The following is a 27,186-nucleotide window of genomic DNA, read 5'->3' on the forward strand; positions in this document are numbered from 1 at the left end:
AAGTAATTTCACCTGGCAGACAGGGGAGACTATGATATGAAAACTAAGAAGGGACAGGACTAGTCTATAACACTTGGAATGCTAACAATAAGAGATCTTGCTTAACGAAGGAAGAAAGTTCAAGAATAGTAAATTTACAAACCATGAGTCCAGAGAGTTTGTAACCTTAGGCAAGTTATTTTATCTATTTGAACATCAGTTTCTTCTATTATAAAGTGGAAATCATATTCATTATTCATTTTCAAGGTTCCTCAATTTTTACACCCAGGTAAAACATCTAGTTTCAAACCCCATGTAAAAGAAACTAGCTCAGCGCCCGTTGCATGTGTGGTTCTCAAAAGTAATAGCAAAGCTACCATTTATTATATTGATGATGTACATGCCTCCCACGCACAGCATACCTGACATGCTGGTGCACTCGTCTTTCACTTATCTGTGATTCAGGCTAGTACAGCATCTTCTTGTCTGTTGCTAAGTTGTTGGCTGAAAGCCCTAGAAATCATTGTGAAAAAAGGGTACTGTTCACCATTCAGTCCTGACCCCCAGACAAAGCCCTCAAGAGATTCGTGGCTTTGCCTTTAATAGAAGAGAAGACAAGCTCCAAAGGACCCAGAACACTGGGCACAGAACTGGCAATGGCTCTCAGTCACTGTGGGGGAGAGCTTTCGTTGCCCTAAGCCTTTGCTCTGCTTTCTATATTATGCTGCCTGGGCACTTGCCAGGCCTTAGTTCATTGATTCAGTCACATAGCAGGAAGTGCTCCACACCAGGCACAGGCTGTGCTCCAGGGTTACATAATGCAGATGTGGCCCCTGATACTACCAGTCCATGCCACAGATCACAATGCTTCTCACAGGTTGCTCCTGACATAGCCCATACCCATCACAAAAACAAGACAAAAAAAAAAAAAAAATACCTTGGAACTCTAGATTTCTCAGTTTCTCCAGGAGAATCACAGAATGTCAGCACTAAAAGGGACACTAAAGGATCACGTACAGTCTCTATTTACAGATGAAGAATGAGGAATGACCAAAGTCACACAGCAAATTAAGTACCTGTTTAGACTGAAGCCCCAGCTCTGTACCCCTAATCTCACCAGGGCCCTGTAACAAGACACCTTTTTCTAACTCTAGTGTGCATCGAAACACAGATGTAGCCTAATCATTTCCCTTTCCAAATCTTAATTTCCCAATGCCTCTGACTCTACTGTCCCTTTGCTTTCTTAGCTATTAGAATCAATACAGAAGTAGTCTATCAAACAGGACATTCATCCTAAGGTATAAGTGATTCATATTGGTGAGGTATTTCCATTATAATAGGAGACAGACCTTCCACCCAGTATTTCTAATGCAGGAATAACAGATCTCAGTAAAGACTGGGTTATTCATGCAGCTGTTTGGAGAGAAAAAGAGGGTCTGCTCAGGTCTGTTGTATCACAGCAGTAGATGGCTTCTTACCTATCACGATCTTTCTTTATACCATATTAGAGTGCCTAGTACCCTAGGCAGAGACTCTAATATGTATTCAAGGAACAACTAGTAAAAAGAAGTAGGAAAGGACTTGCAGCCATGAACTTCAAACCAAGTCTTCTAATCTGGGGCTAGCATAATAATCTGCCCTTATCCCAAAACATGACAGGCTTTGGGCCAGCACCCCACAGTATTTTTAAATAGCTGCACAGATCCAAATGGGCAGATGGTGTTATTTAACACACACATATCTGGTGTCACTTTGAATACTTCTCTCTGGTGCATAACCTACAATGTAAACAGCAGAGCCCTTATAAACAAAGTTAGATTGTAAAATTAGTGGGCTTAAGCTTAAGCTTAGTGGGCTTGTCACAGTGGAATAAAACTGGTTTTAATCTGATAACTATAAAATTAAAATATAAATTTACCATTTCATAGTCTCAAAAATATAATCCCTCTAGTGCTTTTTCCCAACTCATGCTTCACCCCAAAGATTTTACAGATCAAGTAAGATGAGAACTAAAAAGCATCAACTGAATTGGGCATTTAAATCAAAAGTAGCCCTCCCATCTAGCTAAAAGTTCAAAACGTAAATACACTTCATGATGGCAAGTTAAGTGACTTTGTTTGGTTCTCTTGATTCTCTGGGGCTCAGTTACCTAATGTGTATAATAAGGTCACAGTAAGCACTCAGTTAATGTTGGATGGATACACAGATAAATGTTCACTGGATGGATGAATGGACAGGTGGACACTTAAATGGATGGATGATAAGGGCTCGCCTGGTGATTTAATGAGAGATAGTCTAAATCAACAGCAAGACCAATGAAAGTTTTTGTGTTCTTTTTGTTTGTTATAAAAAAAGATAAACTTATCCATATTTGTGGAAGAGTAAAGAATCTAGTGAAAAGACAGACACTAAAAGATGCAAAAGAGTACAAATGACCAAAAGGCATGATACCAGGAGCCCAGAAAGCACATACACCCTGCCTTCAAAAGGCAACCTATCATTTCTTGCTCTGAGACAGGAAGAAAAGGAAAGATGCATGCATGGAGGGGAACATTCTACTTTGAAAAGTGGGGTGTAATGTGAGCTGTTTCACATGTCAGAAGGTAACAAAGGGATAAAGTGGGTGACACTGATCTCACTGCAGATGCAGGTAAGGTTTGTCTTCTGAGAATAAGGAAGGCGGGATGCCACTGTGAATGTGAGAGTGGTCTCAGGGGCTTGGATCCAAACTCTGCAGGACAGAAGTGCCAAAAGCTATACTTGGGACCCAGATCATATTTAAAATAAAGACCCATTTGTGAAGGACCCAGTTACCAATGTCTTGTGGCCTCCTCCTTACTGTTTGGCAGAAGCAGAGAGGATGACCAAAAAGCACTGGGACTAGGGCTGGAGATTCCAGTTTGGCGCTGACCTATGGTACAAACTTGTTGCATTTTCTCCCACAGGGAAGCAACAAAAATCTGGCACAGGGACAATCAAACAAGACCCTTCTGTCTATCTTGCAAACCTAAAAAGCTGAGTGTTTCCTGAAGATGCCTAGGTTCTTCGGAGCCAATAAGCTGTCTTCTTGAACTGCATGCTCTCTATATGAAATACTTCTCCTTGTGAATCAGGGACTTCCCTACACCCTACACCACACTTAAAAATGCTTCAAGATTCCCATAGAGCAGCACCTTAGTAATTCCACACCAATTCCATTAACCCACAGGAAATATAACGATGTCTCAGGCTGAAATTGGCTAAGTGCTTCTTAAGGATTAAAGTAGGTAATGATATCACAGGAGAATAGATACAGAGATGATGGAGATTAAAGAGGAAATCTGAAACTTTCCCGCAGCCTACTCCCAAATGGAAAGACTGCAAAATTGACACCTGCTGTAAGTGTTCAGAAACATATCTGATGGTGAACAGTTTTTTGGCAAAGGGGGATCTTCAGGGCTTAAACAAGATAAATCAAGGCAGTGGGCATGGATTATATAATATACATAATCTTTTCGTTTCTCAAATATATCCTTTTCTCTGTACCCACTAACCCTTTCAGAGTACCCCTCATTTCCACATGACAGACTTTTTTTCCCCTTTTGGCTCCTGTTATGTTCTGTTTAGGAATACTGATGTGCTATGGAATGGGTCTTAGCTTCCCACTTCCTTGGTCTCAGCCAATCCCTCCTCAGTTACTATTCCCCAAAACAGCTGAGAGGGGCTGTGTGAAGAACTGGTGTTCATGCCCTTCGACCCCCCACTTCCTGGCCACTGATCACCAAGGCTTTAAGAAAAGAGAGAAGACAGAGAAGTGAGGTTCTTTTCAAGGTCAACAGTCAATGATCCATCCCCACCTCCATGTCTGTTAGACATTAGAGGGGAGGGTCACTCTCCTGAGGTAAAGTCATGAAGACTACCGACCTTGGTAGAAGCCATCCTGCACCATGTGCCTCAGGCCCTGCCAGGTCATACTGTGATGGCAGCTATTCTCAAGGCCCTTCTAGAGATTCTGATTCAATTGGTCTGGAGTGGTGGTCAGATCCATCACTTTAAACAAGTTCCCCAGATAATTCTGACACAATCAGTTAATTCAGCCTTGCACTGGAACTCTGTGCTTTTAACAAATATTTTATAACAATCTACCCAGGCATTATATTTACCAAAACAGAGATATAAAAACAAAACAAACAGACAAACAAAACCACAGATAGGGTCCCAGTCTTTGTGAAGCTTCCATTATAGAGAGGACAAAAGCAATAAATGATGACACATAAAGTATCATTATAAACTGTGGTAAAGGCTGGTCCCTATTCCAGACTGGCTAAATATGACCCAACCCACAGCCAACTGGATAAAGAAAATAATATCTCCTCCAGAGAAGATTGTAGTCTCCCTCCTTCTCTCTTTCTTTTCTCTTCTTTTTCCTTATTCTTTTCTTTTCCTTCTCTCCTTCCTTTCTTATCTACCTGACCCATTTCTGTGGCTCTGTTAAAATGAAAACATCAACTGTTAGATACTACTGTTATCCACCTTCTTAATCAACACCTTTATGAGAGGCAGACTAGTATTATGGCAAAGCAGTGCAAATTTAAATTCTAGTCCTCACTCCACCCTTATGTAGCAAAGTGACCTGAACAAGTCATAAGCTTTCTGGATGCCTAGTCTATAAGTCTTTACTGGTTTAAACTGGATGGCTTCTACCTGCAAGAACATGGATGGAACTAGACTCTATTATGCTAAGTAAAATAAGTCAATCAGAGAAAGACAAATACCATATGATTTCACTCATATGTGGAATTTAAGAAACAAAACAGCTGAACACAGGGGAAAGGAAGGAAAAATAAAATAAGATAAAAACAGAGAGGGAGGCAAACCACAAAAAACTCTTAACTATAGAGAACAAATTGAGGGTTGCTGGAGGGAAGGTGGGGGGGATGGACTAAATGTATGATGGGTATTAGGGAGAGTACTTGTGATGAGCACTGGGTGATGTAAGTAAGTGATGAATCACTAAATGCTACTCCTGAAAGCAAATAAAGTTAACTGTATGTTAACTAACTTGATTTTAAATAAAATCCTGAAAAGAAAAAAAAGTGATGAGCAGCAGACAGAAGTCAAAGGTGATAATTCATGAGTGACTTTGTGAAACACTGGGCATATGCAATGCTTATGTGTTGATGTTTGATGTTTTGTTTTGTTTTTTAGGTTTATTTATTTTGAGAGAGAGAGAGAGAGTGTGTGTGTGTGTGTGTGTGTGTGCGCGTGTGTGTGTGCACACGTGCACACGCAAGCAAACGGGAGGGGACAGAGAGAGAGAGAGAGAGAGAGAGAGAGGGAGAGAAAGAATTCCAAGCAGTCAGTGCAGAACCCCATGTGGGACTCGAACTCAAAACTGTGAGATCATGACCTGAGCTGGACACTCAACCGACTGAGCCACCCAGGTGCCCCTGATGCCTGATGTTTAACTTGATGTTTAAGTGTGGACATTTGACATTTAAATGGAGCAATAGCGGCAAAAACAAAACAAAAACAAAATCAAAAACCTAGATTGGATGGCTTCTGTGAGTTCCTTCCCTGAGCCCTGCAACTGCATGATTTTCAAGCCTCTCAATATGTGCTCAAACATAAACTGATAAAGCCAAAAGGACAGTTTGTCCCTTTATCTGCCATCAGCTTGTTCTCCTTCTTCACTTCTGCCATGTCTAATCATTAATCCTATCCACTCAAATACTCCTGTCCACAGTCAGACCCTGACAGGCATATGTCTACTCTTTAGCCTGGCGCTTTACTTGGTCTCCTGTGGAAAAGCATTAATTTTTATGGTGACCCCAAGAATCTGTAATCTGATAAAGCTGAATGAGCCTCAGTTTTCTACCATTATCTGCAGACTTGGCAATGATATGGCCCCACAGCATCTCTCATTCTTTATACTACAGCCAAGGGACAACTTTCTTCATAATTAACACAGCCTGACATTTATATGTAGTTTCCCACATCCCAAGAGCCCTTCCAATCAAGTTTCCCCAAGCCTTTTTTTTTACTCTTAGCTTCGGAATCACCATCATGTGGGTGATTCATATGCCTGTCAATTAAAATGCTATCTCAGGGGCGCCTGGGTGGCGCAGTTGGTTAAGCGTCCGACTTCAGCCAGGTCACGATCTCGCAGTCCGTGAGTTCAAGCCCCACGTCAGGCTCTGGGCTGATGGCTCAGAGCCTGGAGCCTGTTTCCGATTCTGTGTCTCCCTCTCTCTCTGCCCCTCTCCCGTTCATGCTCTGTCTCTCTCTGTCCCAAAAATAAATAAACGTTGAAAAAAAAATTTAATAAAATGCTATCTCAAGTGCAGGTCAAGTTCTTTAGACAAGGAAAAGTTGAAAGCCATAACTATCTCCTAGTCCCACTCCCTCACTTTTGAGGATGGAGGACAGTGTCAGAGAGATCAGGATTCAAATTTTATCATTTGTCTGCTACAAAACCTTGGTCAAATTATTTAACATTTGTGTCTGCTTATACTCAACAGCATAAAGCCACTGTTATATCTACCACTTAGAATTTCAATGAGAATTAAATGAAGTAAAATATGCAAAGTGCTTAATACCGGGCATAGAGGGATAACTCAATAAATGGATCTTTGATATAATTTATTCCTACCTAATTATCATCTCTTCTATACTTTCCCAAAAACATAGTTTTTTTACATGTAATCTATGAGCTAAGTCTTTTATTTACTATTCTAATTTCCTCCCCTGTTAGTTCTTGATTCTCACTTTTTAAAATTATGCCCTGGATGGCCTCTTTTTATAGCAATTTAATATATATGTGTAGAATGTAGGTATAAGAGCATGTCTATATTCATGTTAATGGGGACACAGGGATCTACGTATAAATGTCAATACAACATAGAGCATTTTCTCCATTCTACCAACATTTTAAGAAAATTAAAGGAAGCATTTTCTCCACATAACCATCTTACCACTCTGAAAAACAAAAATAAAACCCAGAAATTTTCTCCATTGAAATAAACATTTCCCAGAGAGGCTACTTCAAGCAGACTGGGCAGGTCCTGGCGAGAACAACTAAAAGACTAAACTGGTGGGCTTGGACTGTGATGACAGGTGCAGTTCCTGTGGCTGGAACTGGACTGAGATGGGAAGGCTTGTGCCAAGACGGCAGAGAGGCCGCTTGGAGTTCAGCAAGGGAGAGAGCTGGCCGGATGGGTATATGGGCATGAGACCAGAAGGGAAGAGTGAGAGGTAGGTGGCATAACAAACTCATTGTGGGCTTTCAACCTGTGAAATTAAGAACTAGCAGTGATACCTAGAAAAATACACACTGATTGGTCCTCATTTATTTTTTAAACACATTAGTGTAAAAGGCAGCAGCATTTGCCAAACACATTTTATTTTTGTGTATATCTGTTCAGTTACATGACTTTTTCAGGGTATTTTTGTTTGTATTTACCCCTCTCCTCCTAAGACATCACACTGCATGACAGTTTCAGTCTCCAGCATAGGAATCCTGAGGTCCCCAAACAACCATGTCCCCAGGGGCATACCTGTACTTTCAGCGTTCACTGCCTGGCTCTCCTTCCATTGTTCAGGGGAAAGTCATTAGGTAATTGTCTCTCCTTGCCAGGAAACAAACCGCTAAGCACCTGATCCTTTACCTCAATGCTGCCTCTCCATGAACACACTTGGCAGAAAATAGTGGTTGAATAGGAACCTCAACCCTGGGTACATTTCAAGGACTAGCAAAGCTGAGTCCCCAAAGGCAGGATAACACTGATGCCAATAATCTCTAAAGCAGGAGCCTAAAGCTATCAAGAGCTATTTCCACATTGTAGTGACTTTGCCCTCAGAACAAACATTTTTGAGAAAGGCCTTTCAAAATCTTCAAACATCAGAGGTTTCCAGTGCTCAGTTTCACATCAGTCGGACATATCCTGTGCCTCCTGAGAATGCTGCAAGACAAATACACCCTGAGATGGTGCAGCAGTGATTGTCAGGTTTCAGCAGCTGCGCTCCACACACCGGGAGAAAGCCTCGCCAGCCTGGACCTGCAAAGGTGGTCACAGTCTACAGAAATCCCTTTACTTGTAAAAGTAAGCTGACGGGACTTCACCTCCCGGAGTTAAAAAGTTTGACTGCTTAGGCCCTGCTTACCAGAGTGAAAGGGGATAACCCACACTCTGGCAATCAGTTTGTAGCCCAATCCAGACCTGCTGTTTGTTCAGCGAGCTAGAAAAACAGCTGAGAACCTAACCAGAAGGTGGTGAAATGAGTGACAGACTGCCTGGGCTGAGATCCTGCTCTTCACTATTTGTCAGCGATGTGACCTAAGGCAGGTTGCTGACTTGCCTGTTCTACCTCTTCGGCCTACACATTAGTAAAATGGAAACAACAGGAGCAATCTCCTCCTCATACAGTTGCGAAGAGCAAATGAATTAGCACGTATGTGCTTAGATCAGTGCCTGGCACACAGGAAGCACCACCTAAGTGGGTAACATTCTTAAGCAAACATCCCTGGGAGAGGAATACACAAACAAAAACCTACTTTGTGCATCAGAGTGAATTATTGGTTTCAGCATGAAACTGCTCTTCAAACTGTATCTAAAAGTTCACATTTTTCTGTTTAAACAAAAAATACTTCAAAGCTATTTTAGAAAGAAAATATTAAAATATTATTTTAAATGTAAATAATTGTTAGATGAAGACTTATAATACTTCTCCTCTCCCCCCCAAAAATATACATGATAAAGGGTTGCCATGTTTTCAGCACATACTTATTAATCATTTATCAAGCATTTGAAAGCATTTTCCAAGTTTGAGGTTTCTTCAGTCCATTAAGAACATCAAGGTGGGAATCTGAGGACACAGTTTCTAGACCTGGCTTTGCCACAAACTAACATGAGTTAAGTAAATCACCTTACAGCTTTAAGAACAATTCTCTAGAGTGTCTGTTTTTCTCATGTCCCCAAGGAACAGAGAAGACCTCAGAGACACAGATAGGTGTGCAGACCTGCATTTAAGAGGTAATAGGGTACAAATTACTATTCACACCTTATTTCAAACCAGTTCGAAGAGAAGTTTTAATATGCCTCCCTTCACCTTGGCTTGCTTGCTCTCTGCAGTCAGCACTGGGCTTTCTGTGTGGACTTCCACTTATATAACCATGTTGGAGCAGCAACTGCTGGTGTCCTTTACATTCCTGGTCCAGTAATATCAACTTGAAGCATCTCATCCCTCGAGTCCAGACAACCCATGTGATACAGCAGAGCAAGAGTAACCTGAATATGCTCTGATCACAAAAAAATTCCCCATACCACCACCATCTCTTTAAGCTCTTGGCAGGTTTCTGCCCTGCATATATTGCTCTACCTTTTTGCATATATTTGCATATATTGCTGGCTCCCTGTAAGCTCAAGCTTCTGAAACCTTCTACTGTTCTAGGTTCACCTATGCATTTATTTGTTCCACATTTTTGTGCCCTTCTCTCCTAAAACTTATGTTTTCTTAGTGATCTTAACATCCACACTGTAGTATCTTTCTTGTTCTTGTCTCCATAAAAATTAGTAATCACAACATTATATGTAGACAAAAAAAATTCTAAAATATTCTAGCATAAACTAATGGAACCAAAGAAATGATTATCATTGCTTTTGCCTACTGGAATTTTTGAAAGGAAGAAATAGGGAAATGTAACTTTTGATAAAGGGAAAAAAGCTGATAACTGCCACATCTACTTCAATCCATTTTTTAAAAAACTGGGCTCTATTTCTACTGATTTTGAGTATGGCCAATAATCCATTTTGAAAAGAATGATGAAAAACATTGTTCGTTGAACTGAGTCACGTGTATTTTATAGTATCTCAGATACTAGAATTTGACACAGAATTGTCTTCCTTTAATTTCCATTATATTTATATTTTGTTTTTCCCCTTCAACAAAAGCAATACAGGACTATTAAAATTTTCTTTTAAATATTTTAGAAATATGTAATGTGGGTAGTAAAAGGCCTCTATAAGTCCAACTACACAACATAAACACACATACAAGATAATCACTGTAAGTTGCAGGTATGTATTCTTCCAGAATTTTTGCCTGTACATATACTAACATACAAGTAATCAGCATGCTTTTAAATAGGAAGGATTCTACTACTTACCAAAATGAGCCCTGATATTAGTGAGGAAGTGCCTGTCAGGGCCACGTAGAACTTCGGTGTTAATGTGTTCAAAAACATGCTCACTAAAAAAAAAAAAAGAGAGGGAAAAAAATAAGGAATGCATAAGTATGTCAATAAAACAGACTTCCATTTTGCTTTTGTGGTGAAATCATTTGTTTCTGATGACAAAAATTCTTAGAATCATAACAAAGTCCTATTAAAATGGTTCAGCATTACAAAGGCCAGAATGCTAGGTGTCAAGGTATAGTTCCTGAAAGAAAAAAGCTACATACAAGAGAAAAGAGCAGCTTTTTAGTTTCTGCCTCCCAAAACTATCCTTGGGAATGGTTTTCATGGACTCATAACCACTGAGGAGTCAAATCAAAGCTGGTTACCAGGGGGCGCCTGAGGGGCTCAGTCAGTTAAGCGTCTAACTCTTGATTTTGGCTCAGGTCACGATCTCACAGTTTTTGAGATCGGGCTCTGTGCGGCTAGTGTACAGCCTGCTTGGGATTCTCTTTCTTTCTTTCTCTCTCTCTCTCTCTCTCTCTCTCTCTCTCTCTCTGCCCCTCCCCAGCTCGTGTATGCTCTCTCCCTCAAAATAAATAAATAAACATATTTTTAAAAAGTTGGTTACTAGACTGTCAGTCAGAAAGAAAAGATCCTTATATGTTTCATGAGACCCACACATTAGAGTTCTTGATGAACCAACAAGGAATATTTCAACCTAGAACAAATGGAAAATAAATACAGTTGATCCTTGACTGATATGGGGTCTTAGGGGCACAAACCCCCTACACATTAAAAATCTGAATATAACTTTTGACTACCCCCAAAACTCTACCAATAGTCTACTACTGACCAAAGCCTTAGCAATAACATGCACAATTAACACACATTTTGTAGGTCATATGTATTATATACTGTGTTCTTATAATAAAATAAGCTAGAGAAAAGGAAATGTTAAGAAAACCATAAGGAAAAAAATTACATTTACAGTGCTATACACATTTATCAGAAAAAATCCACATGTAAGTAGACCTGGGAGGTTCAACCCCGTGTTGTTCAAGGGTCAACAGTATATTGGCAGTTATTAAAGATTTTAAGACTATTGTTATTCCTAAGAAGGAAGGACAAATTGACAAAGTTAGCATGAATTAGCAAAAGTTTTTTCACCTAACTTAAAAAGGCTGTTAGACTACTCATCAAAATAATTGGATCAATAAAAAGAAAGATAAAAAATAAGTCACTAAAAATGTGTAGTCGGGTACCTTCCTGACCAATTTCTGCCACTCTGTTCATATGAACTATATTGTTGATCTGGCTGCCGACTTAATAAGGTTCACTTCCACATTTCATTATCATTTCTATTGAGATATTGCATGAAACTTTGATTATTACCAAAAAAACAACTGACCTAAAGAGCTTTTTGCATGCATATTCACATTCTTTTTTTTTTTTTTCAACGTTTATTTATTTTTGGGACAGAGAGAGACAGAACATGAACGGGGGAGGGGCAGAGAGAGAGGGAGACACAGAATCGGAAACAGGCTCCAGGCTCCGAGCCATCAGCCCAGAGCCTGACGCGGGGCTCGAACTCACGGACCGCAAGATCGTGACCTGGCTGAAGTCGGACGCTTAACCGACTGCGCCACCCAGGCGCCCCTTCATATTCACATTCTTTACTGAACCTATTGTTGAAGGGGATCGCATTGGCCTGATTTTAGAACGAAGGATATTAGAAATAGGACTTTGATATCATTAGGGGAAAAGGCTTTGGCATTTGCCAACAAGGCCCACATTTGCCCACAAGGCAAAGTCACCAACATGAACACGATCCCATGTTCACTCATTCAACAAATACTTCTCTCTGTTTATGAATGAAACTACGGACAAGGAATGGAAGCATGAATGAGATACATTTCTGACCCTCTAGAAGGCCACAGTCTAGGTGAGAAACGAACAAGTAACCAAGCAATTACCAAGTACACAGTGAAATCCTGAGCACAAGATGTTATGAAAACACAGAAAAGGGATGCACTTTGCGCTGGGGGTTGGAAAGGTTGTGCAGGAGAATAATCGGGAGTTAACTAGACCAGAGCAGGAAGGAGGAGGGATAGAAGGGCAATGTCAGCAGAGGAAGGGGCTTGCTTGGAGGTGCTGAGAAAATATCACAGCCTTTCCAAATGGTTGCACAGGCTGAGGAAGTTAGGAGCTTGAACTGTCAACCCTTTACAGAGAAACAGATGTAGAAGGATGCACCAATTCCATCCTTCTTGACTACCAACCATCCTTCCCGGTGCTTCCTCTTAAATGAATTTTTTTGTTTGACTTGTGGGCTGTCAGTTGTAATCTCAAGAGTCTGAACTAACATAATGTGCTCAGTTGATAGTCACGATTTGACTAAGAGGATTCTTTTGGAGAAATAGAGAAAGGCACAGAAGAAGCAATCAGTCTGGGGCTGTAGGGCTACAGCTGAGTTAAGGGTGGGTTTGCTTAGCCATTAAAAAACCCAAAGACATAGAGATTTGTCCCTTCCTGAGCACATTAGTGGAAAAAGGAAGATTTTTTAAAAGAAAAAAATTAAACCAGGTCGAATTCTGAAGTGTCTAAAATTCTCAAAATTTCCATCCTTACACTATAATGACCCCACATTCCCATCCATTTACTCATTCATTCATTCATTCATTCATTCAGAGAATGTGCACACATGAGAGAGGAGCAAACGGAAAGAAAGCGAATCTTGAGCAGGCTCTAAACTCAGCATACAGCCTGACGCAAGGCTCAATCCCATGAACCTGAGATCATGACCTGAGCCAAAATCAAGAGTCGGACACTCAACCAACTGAACCACCCAGGCAGCCCCTCCCCATTATTTGTTAAAAAGTCACCAAAACATAGTATTTGCTTTATTTTATAGCGATGAACTCTCATATCTCCATGATATACTTTTCAGTAGGTTTCCAGGGACAAAGTGAGTATAAAATTCTATGAAATCCATTTCTTCAAGAAAGAGAAAAGATGTTCCTGAATTAGAAGTGCTTTAGTAGCCCTGTTGTAAAGATTTTCTACTGAAAACACTGAATCCACTGTGGGCAAAAGACTCAATAGCTAACTGATCAGTGTAAAAAAAAAAACAATACATGAGTTTTCTAAAGAGATTAAACTAAACACTGTCCCCATTTGGTTTTACTTAAGATTATATAGCAGCAGTGATTAATAATTAAAAGGTACTTCTCTGTTATATCCAGTTGTAGAAAGCTACTAGAGTAGGGAAAGATAATGAAGTCATTAAAAGGAAGAGACACACATAGAGAAGTGAGAGAAGGAGAGGTGCTCACTTAAGAGAGCGGGAGGTGCTCATTTAAGAATCTAGTAACCTCATAGTCTTATTGAACATCCTCGCTCAAATCACTAAGACCTGGCACTTGGCAATTCTGGGCACAAATATCAACACTTTTTAAAGTTAGTAACAAAGCACTTTCACATATTAGAGAGTTTAATTCTCATTTCAGCTCCATGAGGTCAATATTCTTATTCATGTTATTTCACAGCTGGATACGAGGAAAGCCCTGAACACCAGCAGTCCTGCCTCCCAAGCTCTGACTCGCGGCATCACAAGGGCAGGCAGATATTGCTGACAAGTATGAAAGAACAAAAGAGCAAATGGAAAGCCTTTCATTGTAAAAGGAGAAGAACTCTAAATAAATGATACTAAAAGATGGATGCTTTTAATACTGTATTTATTTTTACCTCTGACCTTTAAAGATAAGTTCCCTGTAATCTTATTACTGGTGTTTGCAGCACCAGGGGTGGGGGGGAAGGCAGGTAGGCACACAGAGAGGAGAGTCTAGTTGAAGATTCCCTCGTTAATCTAGAAGGGCTGCACACTGCAGACCAGACCATCTTAAAACAAGGAATACCTTGCCTAGTTTCATCAGCAATGATGGCCACTAGCAATTATTTTTTAAGACGTATGAGGGCCTGATAAAGTACCTAAAAACTGGAGCAGAAAACTGTGGAGTTTATTCTTTGAAACGTAAATGGGATTCTCCTGAAATTTACAGACACATCACTGTCTCCTCCATACCAGCTGGGGCTAAGCAAAACAAATTCAAAAACAAACAGACTTCTAGCTTTGTGAAGAATAGATTCATATAATTTCAGTAATGTCTTATTTCAACCCAGAGACAACAATTAATAAATCAGAAGGCTTTTCATCTGATCCAGCAGAACACTCCCAACAGGTCACTGCTCAGAAACACCACATGAGTTACTCAGGGGCAGCACCTCAGGAACTGAATCGTGGAGCGTTCTGATGATGCTGAACTTCAACTCAGTACGGTCTTCTTATTTAATTAATGAGCAAATGGGAAGGAATGAAGCATGGCCCTGAGAAGAAATAAGGTAGGAAGGATGGGTTCATGGATTGAAAATTAAATGACCTAGGGGCGCCTGGCTGGCTCAGTGGGTAGAGCATGAGACTCTTGATCTCCAGGTTGTGAGTTTGAGCCCCACATTGAGCAAAGATATTACTTAATTAAAAAAAAAATTGGGGTGCCTGGGAGCTCAGTCGATTAAGCGTTCAACTTCAGCTAAGGTCATGATCTCATGGCTCATGAGTTTGAGCCCCACATCTGTGCTGACAGGTCGGAGCCTGGAGCCTGCTTCAGATTCTGTGTCTCCCTCTCTCTCTGCCCCTCCCCTATGCACACGTTCTGTCTCTCAAAAATAAATAAATGTTAAAAAAATCTTTAAAAAAACCTTTTTTTAAAGAAAATTAAATGACCTCTCTGGATCACAGAAGAGAAGAGATAATAGGTCAACTATGAGAAGCAAAGGATCACTCCTGTGAGCAGCGCTTACTCGGGAATCCTGTAGAATGGAGCCAACCACATTTCTGTCTCTCGGGACATTAATAGCCTTTCCTGAGATTCTTCAGAGCATGAGCAATCCCCAAACCACGCTCCTGGAAAAGACCTTCTGCAAAACAGAGTGAACACACAACCCTATGTTTGTCTCCTCAGACATACTTCACTTCACACAGAGAAGCCCAGGCGGGAGTGAAAAGGCTAAGGCAGCATCAAAGACTTGGAGGTACTGACTAGAAAGAACTGAATAAGCAGTGTGATAAAGTCTGTAACACCCAAAATTCTGGGTCTGTTTTATCCTGTGTCCCTTTTACTGCCTTCCTAAAATATGGCAAGTGAAATAGAAAAACTTGGAAAAGTTATAAAATAACAATCACAACCACTTATGTTAGAAATAAAGTCCCTAGGAAGAAAAGCTAAAGAAACGAAGTTTACTTAGGCTGGATGAAAAAAAATTGAAGAGATTTTAGGTAAAACCATTATCCTTGGGAAAGACACCAGGGTAGGAGACTTGGTCTGTAAATGTGAAATCCACTGTGATGTGGTGGCCCTCGGAAGGTCCCACACCCTCCGAGGGCTGCTCTGAGGCTCTGATGAAATGTGCATTCCCTCCTAACTTCAGCACAGACTCACTGGATGCCTCCCCGGGGCCAGATGCTGGGGAGCACTGCCCCTGCCGCCAATGGGCTCACAATCCAACGGGTGAAGGAGGCAAGGAAATGGATACACAAATATCAAAGAAATGAGAAATGGATACACAAACATCAGATTAGAAAAGGGGCTAAGAGATCAAGAAAAATTTCTGCCAAGAAAAATATTCCTGTCTGAGACTTGTAAGATAAATCAGGAGTTATCCATATGTTGCCTGTGGCTGCAGGGGTGAAGAGACAGTGAGAGGTAGAGCTGTAGGGCATTCTGCATGGAGTACTGCAGCTCAGGGGCTGGCAGGTGCATGCCCCTGGAAGGACAGGGAAAGGCAGCACAGGAGCCACAGACTTGCACATGTCTGCTGAGGCACCAGTGGGGAATTCCTGCTAAATGTGTGAAACTACTTTCTATAGTGCCTGCCATACAAATACACGGAATACTGACTGATGGATAGCAAATGGCTATTCTCAGAGAAGACAAATTAGAATGGGTCCAAATTATATTTCTCAAACGTAAGGGTGTGCGCTGCCATTTGGTCTCCAAAATTATTTAGGGAGGACTTCTCACTAACAAATGTATGCAATGAGTAGATGTACAATACAGCCTAACTAAAAGGATACTTACGGAATAGGAGACTCTGGTTTGCTCACTTTTCTTAGTAAATAAAGGAACATTTATCTCAACGCAAGCACAAATCTTTACTTTTGAGGCTGTTTCATTGTCCATACAATAAGAATAATATCTAGCTTGTTACAGGGTTGTTGTGAGGATTAAATGTGTTAGTCTAGATAAAGTGCCTAACACAGCAAACCTCAGCGGATAATATGTATTGTTGCTGTTGTTAGTTATGTCTTATGTTACTCTTCCTTTTGTGATGTGACGCCTTATACCGGTCCAGTTGTAGAAAGCAGAGGAAACTCAGTGGAATGTATTTGTGTAAAAGTAGTGCTGGCAGCAGTTCACCAGCACTTAATGTGCACTCCCTTCTATGTGCCGACCACTGGGGTACAGACCACAGCCCAGGAAGTAAATCACCTGCACCGTGATTTTGTCCTATGCGACACGTGGATGCCCTACAAAATAAATGAAGAACCAAGTAATGAAGGGTCCTTTCAACTGAGGTTTAGTTGCTGGAAGTGGAAATAAACTGGAGGGTGAGTTTGAAGGCAGCCATTTTGAAGGCAAAGAAATTATTGAATCCCCCAAGTCTACCATGTGACCCTAAATCTCTGATCTCCGCCTTTGTAGGTGCCGTGGGAACAATCAATTCAGCCATAGGCCACACGGAAACCTGCAATCTTGTTCCTTAGTTTCCTTCAAGTCCCCTTGTGGCTTAGTACATAAACTACGTTAAAGCCTAACCTATATCCCAAGCATGATAGTTTACAAATGTTTTAAATACAAAGAACAAATCATCAAGGCCACAATACCTTCCAAGCCCTGAGACAGGGACATCAAAATAAACTAGAAAATTGGCCATTTCATGCAAAGCAACATTTCTGAAACAGATTTTTCTTTTTAAGTAGGCTTCTCACCCAGCTCACTTGAACTCACAACCCTGAGATCAAGACCTGAGCTGAGATCAAGAGTGAGACACTTAACAGAATGAGCCACCCAGGCACCCTGCATAGCAACATTTCTGATTTAATTACAGAAAATACAATGTCCCATGTCTACATAAAGTGCATTAAGATACATGCTAGTCTTTCAGAAGGCTTCTATCAAACTGTTTTCTCAAACCTCAGACCTTACTCAGTGAGTTAGGGAACGCACTGGAATAGTTTAATCCATTGCTTGGATTTTTCTGTGTGAGAATAGGGTATATTCTCTTTTTCATTTTATTGTTCTTTCAACCCTGCTAACCCCTCTCTTCCCTCCTGTCAGATTCCATTAAGTAAAATTGCAACTTCACTTCTTTTCCTCATTTACCAAAGGACAAGAGTATGAAAAATGTAAACTTTAATAATCTAACTTGCACATATGCTAATTTTGAACAGATTTCCAGATCGCACAGCTTTTAAAATTAAAAAAAAAAAAAACTTGCCCTTTTTCTCAGAATGACACTGTGATAGACAAACTCTAAAGTGATCCACAATGACCCCTACCTCCTGATGTTCATGTAACTCCCTTCCCCTGAATTGGGTGGACATATGACTTGCTTCTAGCAAACAGATATGTAAGATGCTCTCTCAGTATCTCCTTGCCAGTGTAATGAAGAAAGTGTCCATGTTGAGAAGCCTATGTGGCAATGGACTATGAGCAGCCTCTAGGGGCTGAGGCCAACAGCCAATATGAAACTGAAGACCTCAGATCTACAACAGTGATTTCTGCCAATATCCTGAATTAACTCAGAAGTAGATTCTTCCTCAGCTGAGTTTGCAGATAAGATCACACCCTAACTGACACCTTGATAATAGCCTTGTAAGACCCAGCACAAAAACAAACAACCAAACAAACAAACAAAGGATCCAGCACAAAAGTCCCAGCTACTGTGCCTGTATTTCTGACCCACAGAAAGCATGTGATAATAAATGTATATTGTTTTAAGCTGCTATATTTGTCGGAATTTGTTAGGAAGCAGTATAAAACAGATAGAATCAAGTATAATTCATGAAAGTGGGGGTGCCTGGGTGGCTCAGGTGGTTAAGTGTCCAACTCTTGATTTCAGCTCAGGTCATGATCTCATGACTTGTGAGTTCAAGCCCTGCATCAGGCTCTGCACTGAGAACACAAAGCCTGCTTGGGATTCTCTCCCTCCCTCTCTCTGCCCCTCCCCCACTTGTACTCTTTCACTCTCAAAATAAAATAAACTCTAAAAGAATAATAATAATACTAGAGGCACCTGGGTGGCTCAGTCAGTTAAGCGTCCAACTTCCGCTCAGGTCATGATCTCACTATTGGTTGGTTCAAGCCCTGCGCTGACAGCTCAGAGCCTGGAGCCTGCTTCAGATTCTGTCCCCGTCTCTCTCTGCACCTCCCCCCTCGCACTAGGTCTGTCTCTTGAAAATAAATAAATGCTTAAAAAATAAAAAATAAAATAATAATAATAATAGTAGTAGTCCATGAAAGTGAAAATCAGTGTGGACATCTGATAACTGGGGCTAACTGCAGTATGCCCAGAAAGGGTGTTAAACATATGCCAATTCTATCTGCCCAAGAGCTTCTTTCTCAACCGTTCATAAATAAAATACAACTTCAACCTCTGTTGCCATGACAACATGTTATTCCACATGCTGATCTGTAATTGTCTTTGTAAATCCACTAGTATTAAAGTCGAAGCTGAGAGAATTTTTTTTAATATGGAAATCAAGCCTCTCCATTTTACCCCAGTAAATGGACTTTCCTTTTTCTAGGCACACTTTAAATACACAACATTTTCATGTTCCCAAGAAATCTGTTTACATCTGGGCACAGCATCAGTTCAAGAGAAGACTAAACACACCGTGAGCACTTTTCCTCATTTGTTGCTTTTGCTGCTCCTCTCCTTGTCCTTCACCCCAGTCTCCTTAGGCTCTGATAACATCTCAAGTTTTTATGCATTATAATTCCCTTGATAAATTCTGTGGAATTCATCCTTGTGAGAAAAAGATATAGAAGTATAATTTTAGGCCCATTCCAAATGGCAAGAAATTCTCATAAATCATTCTGTCTACTCTTCTCTATATCCTTGCCGTTGCCTTGGCAACTTCACAGGTATACTATTTCTGCTTTACTGGGCATTTGGCTCTACTGAGGAAGTAGAGACGAGCACATTCCTTCTTTCTTTTCTCAGCCGTGATCTGGGAAACTATATCAGAGTGTTCAATCTTCATGGCTCCTGGTCCTTGCTTCTGTCAAGTCACGAAGGACTGTCCAAAGCCCGGTCACATATAAACCTCAGTAGCCCTCGGGGCGCCTGGGTGGCGCAGTCAGTTAAGCATCCGACTTCAGCCAGGTCACGATCTAGCGGTCCGTGAGTTCGAGCCCCGCGTCGGGCTCTGGGCTGATGACTCAGAGCCTGGAGCCTGTTTCCAATTCTGTGTCTCCCTCTCTCTCTGCCCCTCCCCCGTTCATGCTCTGTCTCCCTCTGTCCCAAAAATAAATAAATGTTAAAAAAAAAAAAATTTTAAACCTCAGTAGCCCTCAAGGGCGAGTGAAGCAAGATCTGATTATCTGTTTACTTTTATTTACAAATAGGCTAATAATGAGGAACTATACACTGGTCAGGAACAGGAGAGTGGCTAGTTATAAGTCTTATAACTTTAGCCATTTAAAATATGTTTTAATTTAGGTTGAAGATCATCTTATGAACCTTTTTTTTTTTCTTTAATGTTTATTTATTTATGAGAGACAGAGAGCGCAGTGGGAGAGGGGTGCAGAAAGAGATTTGAACACAGAATCCCAAGCAGGTTCCAGGCTCTGAGCTGTCAGCACAAAGCCCGATGCAGGGCTCAAACCCACGAACAGCGAGACCATGACCTGCACCAAAGTCAGATGCTCTACCGACTGAGCCCCCCCAGGCGTCCTGAATCTTTCTGTTTCTTATAAAGTATTTACCATAAGGAAGAAAAAAGATATCTGTCTCTAGGGGAGCAACACTTGCTCAGTTATACTTCAAAAGACAGAAGCCCTGCAGAGACATGGCTCTCCAGGCCCCGGGCACCTCTAATCAGGAAGCATTCACTGTGCATTCTCAATCCACCCCCCCATCCACCCCTCCCCCCAGGGCAACCGCCACAGAGCCTGGTCCGTGGAGGTATAACCGCCTATATTCTTGCTCAGCAAGTGCTCTGTATTAATACCAGCTAGGCCATTAATTTATCCAAAATGTAATTAACTTACAAAAAGTGCAAGACATTGAACCAGACACTGGAGTTGGTAAATGAAATGATATAATGAAACTGATGCTCCCCTTGAGAAGGTAAAATATGATGCCCACACAAATAACACAGGACGGAATATGAAACATCAGAAGAGAGGTACAGATAAAATCTAGAGGAAGAAAATATTACTTCTAGTCAGAAGGATCAGAGAAGCTTAATAAATGAGATGTCCTTCCTTCTGGGCTTTGAAAGAAGAATAAGCTTTTATCATGAGATTGGAGAGAAGTAAAGAGACAGTACAGATGCCGCGTGGATATGAGAGCATACACAAAAGAATTGGGTTGGAGTAGTATAGGTAGGATGAAGAGCGGCAGTGGGAGATTATGCTGGCTCAACTGCCAGGTCGAGAAAATCAACCTTTTGATAGAGACAGTGAGAAAATAGTCACTGAACAGCCATGTGAATAAGACACATGTAGAAATCATGAAGTGATGTGGGAAATGTACAGCTCAGACACTAACCTTAGAGGGGAGCTCCTGCGATACCACCACGGTGGGAGGTTGGGCATATCAGATTTGCAGAGGTAAATTCAACAGTATGTGGGTCTTAACAATGTGACATAAAGGGTGAGACTCTGGAGAATGTCGGCAAAGTGGGGCCAAAGTCAAACTGCAAGTGATTAAAGACAGTGAGTGGTAAGGAATTATGGCAGCAAGCACAGGCTACTTCTACAGGAAGTCTGGCAGGAAAGAGAAGAAAAGAATGTATCATTAAGTGTGACTTAAATTAAAAGAAAATATAAAGGGCGTCTGGGTGGCTCAGGTTGTGATCTTAGGTTCGTGAGATGGAGCCCCATGCGGTGCTCCACACTGACCGTGCAGAGCCTGCTTGGGATTGTCTGTCTCTCTCTTTGTCCCTTCACTTGAGCCTGCACATGCTCTCTCTCTCAAAATAAATAAACATTGAAAAAAGAAAGAAAATATAAATAGCGCTGTACGAGCTAGTAAGTGAGTTAAGAATAACATTTAAGCCTTTATTCCACTGCAACAAGATCCACCCTAAGAAATCCAATACTGGCTCATTCTTATACCTCACTTTTAAAGACGTAAGATTACTCTTTGGAAATGTGTTTACTTTCCCAGAGATTCTTCTTTTTATGTAGATCTTAAAGAATAATTAGAGGGAATTATGGCACCTTAAGTGACATCATTTTGAACCTGACAGTTTACGAATATGTATATTCCTGTTTTATCAGGTGCGATTAAATACAAAATAAAAATAAATCTATTTTCTATTCTATTGAATCTGATTTTTGCACTTTCTGTTAATTTACTTGCTTTGTTTTGAAACCTTCTGCTAACATATAGCTGAAGAGTTTGGCTCAACGGAAGCCAATAGTTTGAGCCAAAGAAGCAACTCTAAGCCATGGGGCAGTAAAATTCAAATCTGATTTTAAGTTAGGTTTTTATATTTTCATGACATTCTCCAAAAGTTTAATGACTAATTTACTTCTCTTTTCAGTGAAAAGCTGTCCCACAACAGATGATCTGCTGGAAGCTGTATTAAGGCTGTCTCTTTCTAGGTGAGGATGCCTAACCAACAGAGATAAGAAGCCACAGGGGAAACCATTAGACAGACCAATATTTTAAGTATTCAGCTGCTCCAACGGCCTGATTGTTCAAAGGCTGGCTTCATTATTTTCAGTTCCAGTAGCTAGACTTGGCTTTGCATTTGCATCAAATGACTGGTTACTATTCCAGAGGGCACCTAAAATTATCTCCCCAGGTCCAGGACTGGCAGCAAATTATAAGTGGTAAATCACAAATGCACCCAGCTCTAAGTAAGGTCTATAGGTGACAGTAAATAGAAACTGACAGTAAATAGAAATAAGAAATTTTCTTATAATGTATGAAAAGATGCATCTAACTTCCAGATGCCCTGTGTCATCCCTAATACAAATGCTCCCAAACCCTTAAAATGGCCTTTCTCTCCCTCCCTTTTGAATCTATTCTTACTATCTCAAATAGTTTTCAGACATTGTCACCAATCACTGTGAATGACCCATTCATATGTAATTTTTTTTTTTAATTAGCAAATGTCTAATGCACAGATCCTTAGAGCAGTTTATCTCCAGTTGGATCATACCAAGGTTAATGAGGTCAATGTTCTGGGTCTGATCTGAGTCAGTCAACCTCATACCAAGAAATCCTGTCCACAAACTCAGAAGGCACTTCTGACTAGCTGTATTACAAACGGTATTACCACTCAAAGGCCAACCATCGTGATACCATAAAAACACATACATTTTAAAAGAAAAAAGTGGATTAATTTTCAAGGTTGTTTGCCCATAACATTCTAAAAAATATAGAAAAAAAATGTTTAATGCCACGCCCCCCAACCCAGCACTGACAAAAGGAAACAACAAGAAAAACTAGCACACGCAGCACACTGCTAATGAAAACAGCAAAGGCAGTTTCTCTTGGGAATAATTTGCTAAGATAAAATAATGCTAATTGACAGATGTAGAGACTACAGCATAAAAAAATACATAACATGACTATTCAGTAAGAAAGTACAGTAAGTGATTTGCAAAAGCACCACCTTCAATATCATTTAGATCATTATCTGCAAAATGTCCAACATCATCATTATAGGGACAAAAAAAGTCTTATCAAGCCATACTTTTAAACACTTGTTTCAGTTCAACAAATACTGTGGAGAGGGCTACTACATGTCAGGCACTAGTCTGGGTGTTTAGTGCATATCTGTATTTTTATTTATTTTTAATGTTTATTTATGAGAGAGCAAGAGTGAAGGAAGGGCAGAGAGAGAGCGAGACACAGAATCCAAAGTAGGTTCTAGGCTCTGAGCTGTCAGCACAGAGCCTGATGCGGGGCTGGAACTAATGAACCATAAAGATCATGACCCGAGCCGAAGCTGGACCCTTAACTGACCGAACCACCCAGGAGCCCCTAATGCATGTTTTCAATCATTTGATTCCCACAACAGCCCTGCAAAGTTGACTACCCTCATTTTACACAGATGAAACTGAAGCTTATTGAGGTTAAATGATTCACCTAAGGACACACCCCTATTAACGGCTGAACCTTAATTTGAACACAATTCTACCTGATCCCAAAGCCTATGCTCTTTCTCCTTGGGGACATACCATTCTTTTAGATAACTGACCCTACATTTGGGGAGACAAAACAAAGAGAAATGTCTACACTTCAGATTTGCTTTTTGAGATTTCCAGAGTTCACTGCCTCTTCTGAAATGGCAATCTGGTGCTGGCTTCAAAGCCAGGCCTTATGGCTGGGCTTAGGGAGCCCTCTGGGATCTGAGAACAAGAGGCTGCCCCAAACCACAGCCTCAGTCTAGGGCATGCAGGCCTAGCAATGATTTCCTCCTGAGTTGAGGGTGAGGGGAGGATGGTGGCTGATTGCTGAGCCATTCATTACCACACAAACCTCATGTTAAATAACTGACTATCCCTCAAGGCTATTATTAGCAATGAAGGATGATGTCTGCACATTCTGATGCATTCTATTCAGTATTCTATTTTATTCTGTATTTTGTTCCTTTATCTTACTATGTATGGGTCAAGATAAAATCAGGGCCAGATATTTTATACAGAAAGAGACAGCACTGTCTAATGTCTAAAATCAAAGTATTCAGGCCTACCATACATATACTATTATCCTAGCCTTAGTGAGGATTAATTGGAGTGGCAGGCTCCTAGGGCTGTGTTGGACACCAAATAACAGCTTTTCATATAGTCTTCCCTTGCACAAATGTGGTGATTATACATTTAACTACAGGATTTGAATACCGAAACCCAGAATGATTAAATCTAGAAGATTATCTATATAAATTAAAAGCCTTAAATTTTGTGGAATTTTCTAACTGACTTGCTAACATCATCCTAAAACTATGATGAAACCCTGTGCATTCACTTGTCCATTCTAGAAGGTTTATACATGTGAATTTAGCACATTTCTGTTATTTTTAAATCACCACACATCTAGGAACTTATCCTAAGGAGATAAAAATGGATTTTTATATATATTTATTCTTCAGGATATTTGACAAAATATATTTATAAATATATTATTTTAAAAGCAAAAAACCCAAAACACTAAATATCTAAGAAAATGGTTAAATACTATATGCCATTATGAAAGAACAGTATGCAGCCACTAAAAATCACACTACAGGGGGTCACCTGGGTGGCTCAGTCAGTTTAGCATCCAACTTTGGCTCAGGTCACAATATCATGGTTTGTGACTTTGAGTCCTGCGTTGGACTCTGTGCTGATGGCTCGGGCCTGGAGCCTGCTTTGGATTCTGAGTCTCCCTCTCTCTGCCCCTCCCCTGCTCATGCTCTGTCTCTCTCTCTCTCTCTCTCAAAAATAAATAAATAAATAAATAAACAAACAAACAAACAAACAAACATTTTTTTCTTCTGGTTTTTTATTTATTTATTTATTTATTTATTTATTTATTTAATCTTTATTTTTTTTTCAGTATATGAAATTTATTGTCAAATTGGTTTCCATACAACACCCAGTGCTCATCCCAAAAGGTGCCCTCCTCAATACCCATTTTCCACCCTCCCCTCCCTCCCACCCCCCATCAACCCTCAGTTTGTTCTCAGTTTTTAAGAGTCTCTTATGCTTTGGCTCTCTCCCACTCTAACCTCTTTTTTTTTTTTCCTCCCCCTCCCCCATGGGTTTCTGTTAAGTTTCTCAGGATCCACCTAAGAGTGAAAACATACGGTATCTGTCTTTCTCTGTATGGCTTATTTCACTTAGCATCACACTCTCCAGTTCCATCAACGTTGCTACAAAGGGCCATATTTCGTTCTTTCTCGTTGCCCTGTAGTACTCCGTTGTGTATATAAACCACAATTTCTTTCTCCATTCATCAGTTGATGGACATTTAGGCTCCTTCCATAATTTGGCTATTGTTGAGAGTGCTGCTATAAACACTGGGGTACGAGTGCCCCTATGCATCAGTACTCCTGTATCCCTTGGGTAAATTCCTAGCAGTGCTATTGCTGGGTCACAGGGTAGGTCTATTTTTAATTTTCTGAGGAACCTCCACACTGTTTTCCAGAGTGGCTGCACCAATTTGCATTCCCACCAACAGTGCAAGAGGGTTCCCATTTCTCCACATCCTCTCCAGCATCTATAGTCTCCTGATTTGTTCATTTTGGCCACTCTGACTGGCGTGAGGTGATATCTGAGTGTGGTTTTGATTTGTATTTCCCTGATGAGGAGCAACGTTGAGCATCTTTTCATGTGCCTGTTGGCCATCCAGATGTCTTCTTTAGAGAAGTGTCTATTCATGTTTTCTGCCCATTTCTTCACTGGGTTATTTGTTTTTCAGGTGTGGAGTTTGGTGAGCTCTTTATGGATTTTGGATACTAGCCCTTTGTCCGATATGTCATCTGCAAATATCTTTTCCCATTCCATTGGTTGTCTTTTGTTTTGTTGGTTGTTTCCTTTGCTGTGCAGAAGCTTTTTATCTTCATAAGGTCCCAGTAATTGATTTTTGCTTTTAATTCCCTTGCCTTTGGGGATGTGTCGAGTAAGAGATTGCTATGGCTGAGGTCACAGAGGTCTTTTCCTGCTTTCTCCTCTTGGGTTTTGATGGTTTCGTGTCTCACATTCAGGTCCTTTATCCATTTTGAGTTTATTTTTGTGAATGGTGTGAGAAACTGGTCTAGTTTCAACCTTCTGCATGTTGCTGTCCAGTTCTCCCAGCACCATTTGTTAAAGAGGCTGTCTTTTTTCCATTGGATGTTCTTTCCTGCTTTGTCAAAGATTAGTTGGCCATACGTTTGTGGGTCTAGTTCTGGGGTTTCTATTCTCTTCCATTGCTCTATGTGTCTGTTTTTGTGCCAATACCATACTGTCTTGATGATTACAGCTTTGTAGTAGAGGCTAAAGTCTGGGATTGTGATGCCTCCTGCTTTGGTCTTCTTCTTCAAAATTACTTTGGCTATTTGGGGCCTTTTGTGGTTCCATATGAATTTTAGGATTGCTTGTTCTAGTTTCGAGAAGAATGCTGGTGCAATTTTGATTGGGATTGCATTGAATGTGTAGATAGCTTTGGGTAGTATTGACATTTTGACAATATTTATTCTTCCAATCCATAAGCAGGGAATGTCTTTCCATTTCTTTACATCTTCTTCAATTACCTTTATAAGCTTTCTATAGTTTTCAGCATACAGATCTGTTACATCTTTGGTTAGGTTTATTCCTAGGTATTTTATGCTTCTTGGTGCAATTGTGAAGGGGATCAGTTTCTTTGTCTTTCTGTTGTTTCATTGTTAGTGTATAAGAATGCAACTGACTTCTGTACATTGATTTTGTATCCTGCAACTTTGCTGAATTCATGTATCAGTTCTAGCAGACTTTTGGTGGAGTCTATCGGATTTTCCATGTATAGTATCATGTCATCTGCAAAAAGTGAAAGCTTGACTTCATCTTTGCCAATTTTGATGCTTTTGATTTCCTTTTGTTGTCTGATTGCTGACACTAGAACTTCCAACACTATGTTAAACAACAGCGGTGAGAGTGGGCATCCCTGTCGTGTTCCTGATCTCAGGGAAAAAGCTCTCAGTTTTTCCCCATTGAGGATGATGTTAGCTGTAGGCTTTTCATAAATGGCTTTTATGGTGTTTAAGTATGTTCCTTCTATCCCAACTTTCTCAAAGGTTTTTATTAAGAAAGGGT

General features: G+C 40.5%; 1 protein-coding gene and 1 long non-coding RNA gene across 7 annotated transcripts in view; one reads left to right on the forward strand and one right to left on the reverse strand.

Annotated features, from left to right (window-relative positions):
• ST7 (suppression of tumorigenicity 7) overlaps nt 1-27,186 on the reverse strand; it is a 201,380-nt gene that overhangs the window by 110,115 nt on the left and 64,079 nt on the right. For all 6 annotated transcript variants that reach the window (XR_005789230.1, XM_040472167.1, XM_040472169.1 and 3 more), the window contains exon 2: nt 10,124-10,206. Coding sequence is in view for 5 of the 6 variants with exons in the window: in XM_040472167.1 (XP_040328101.1) it covers nt 10,124-10,206 (83 nt within the window). In the remaining variant the exon portion in view is untranslated. The remainder of the gene's footprint in view (nt 1-10,123; nt 10,207-27,186) is intronic.
• On the forward strand, nt 7,850-13,847 carry LOC121028444 (uncharacterized). Its single transcript, XR_005789231.1, has 2 exons — nt 7,850-8,060; nt 13,678-13,847. It is a non-coding gene; the product is annotated as an uncharacterized LOC121028444 (long non-coding RNA).

Source organism: Herpailurus yagouaroundi, unplaced genomic scaffold (genome assembly GCF_014898765.1).
Source record: "Herpailurus yagouaroundi ecotype Mexico unplaced genomic scaffold, PumYag 100, whole genome shotgun sequence".
NCBI lineage: Eukaryota > Metazoa > Chordata > Mammalia > Carnivora > Felidae > Herpailurus > Herpailurus yagouaroundi.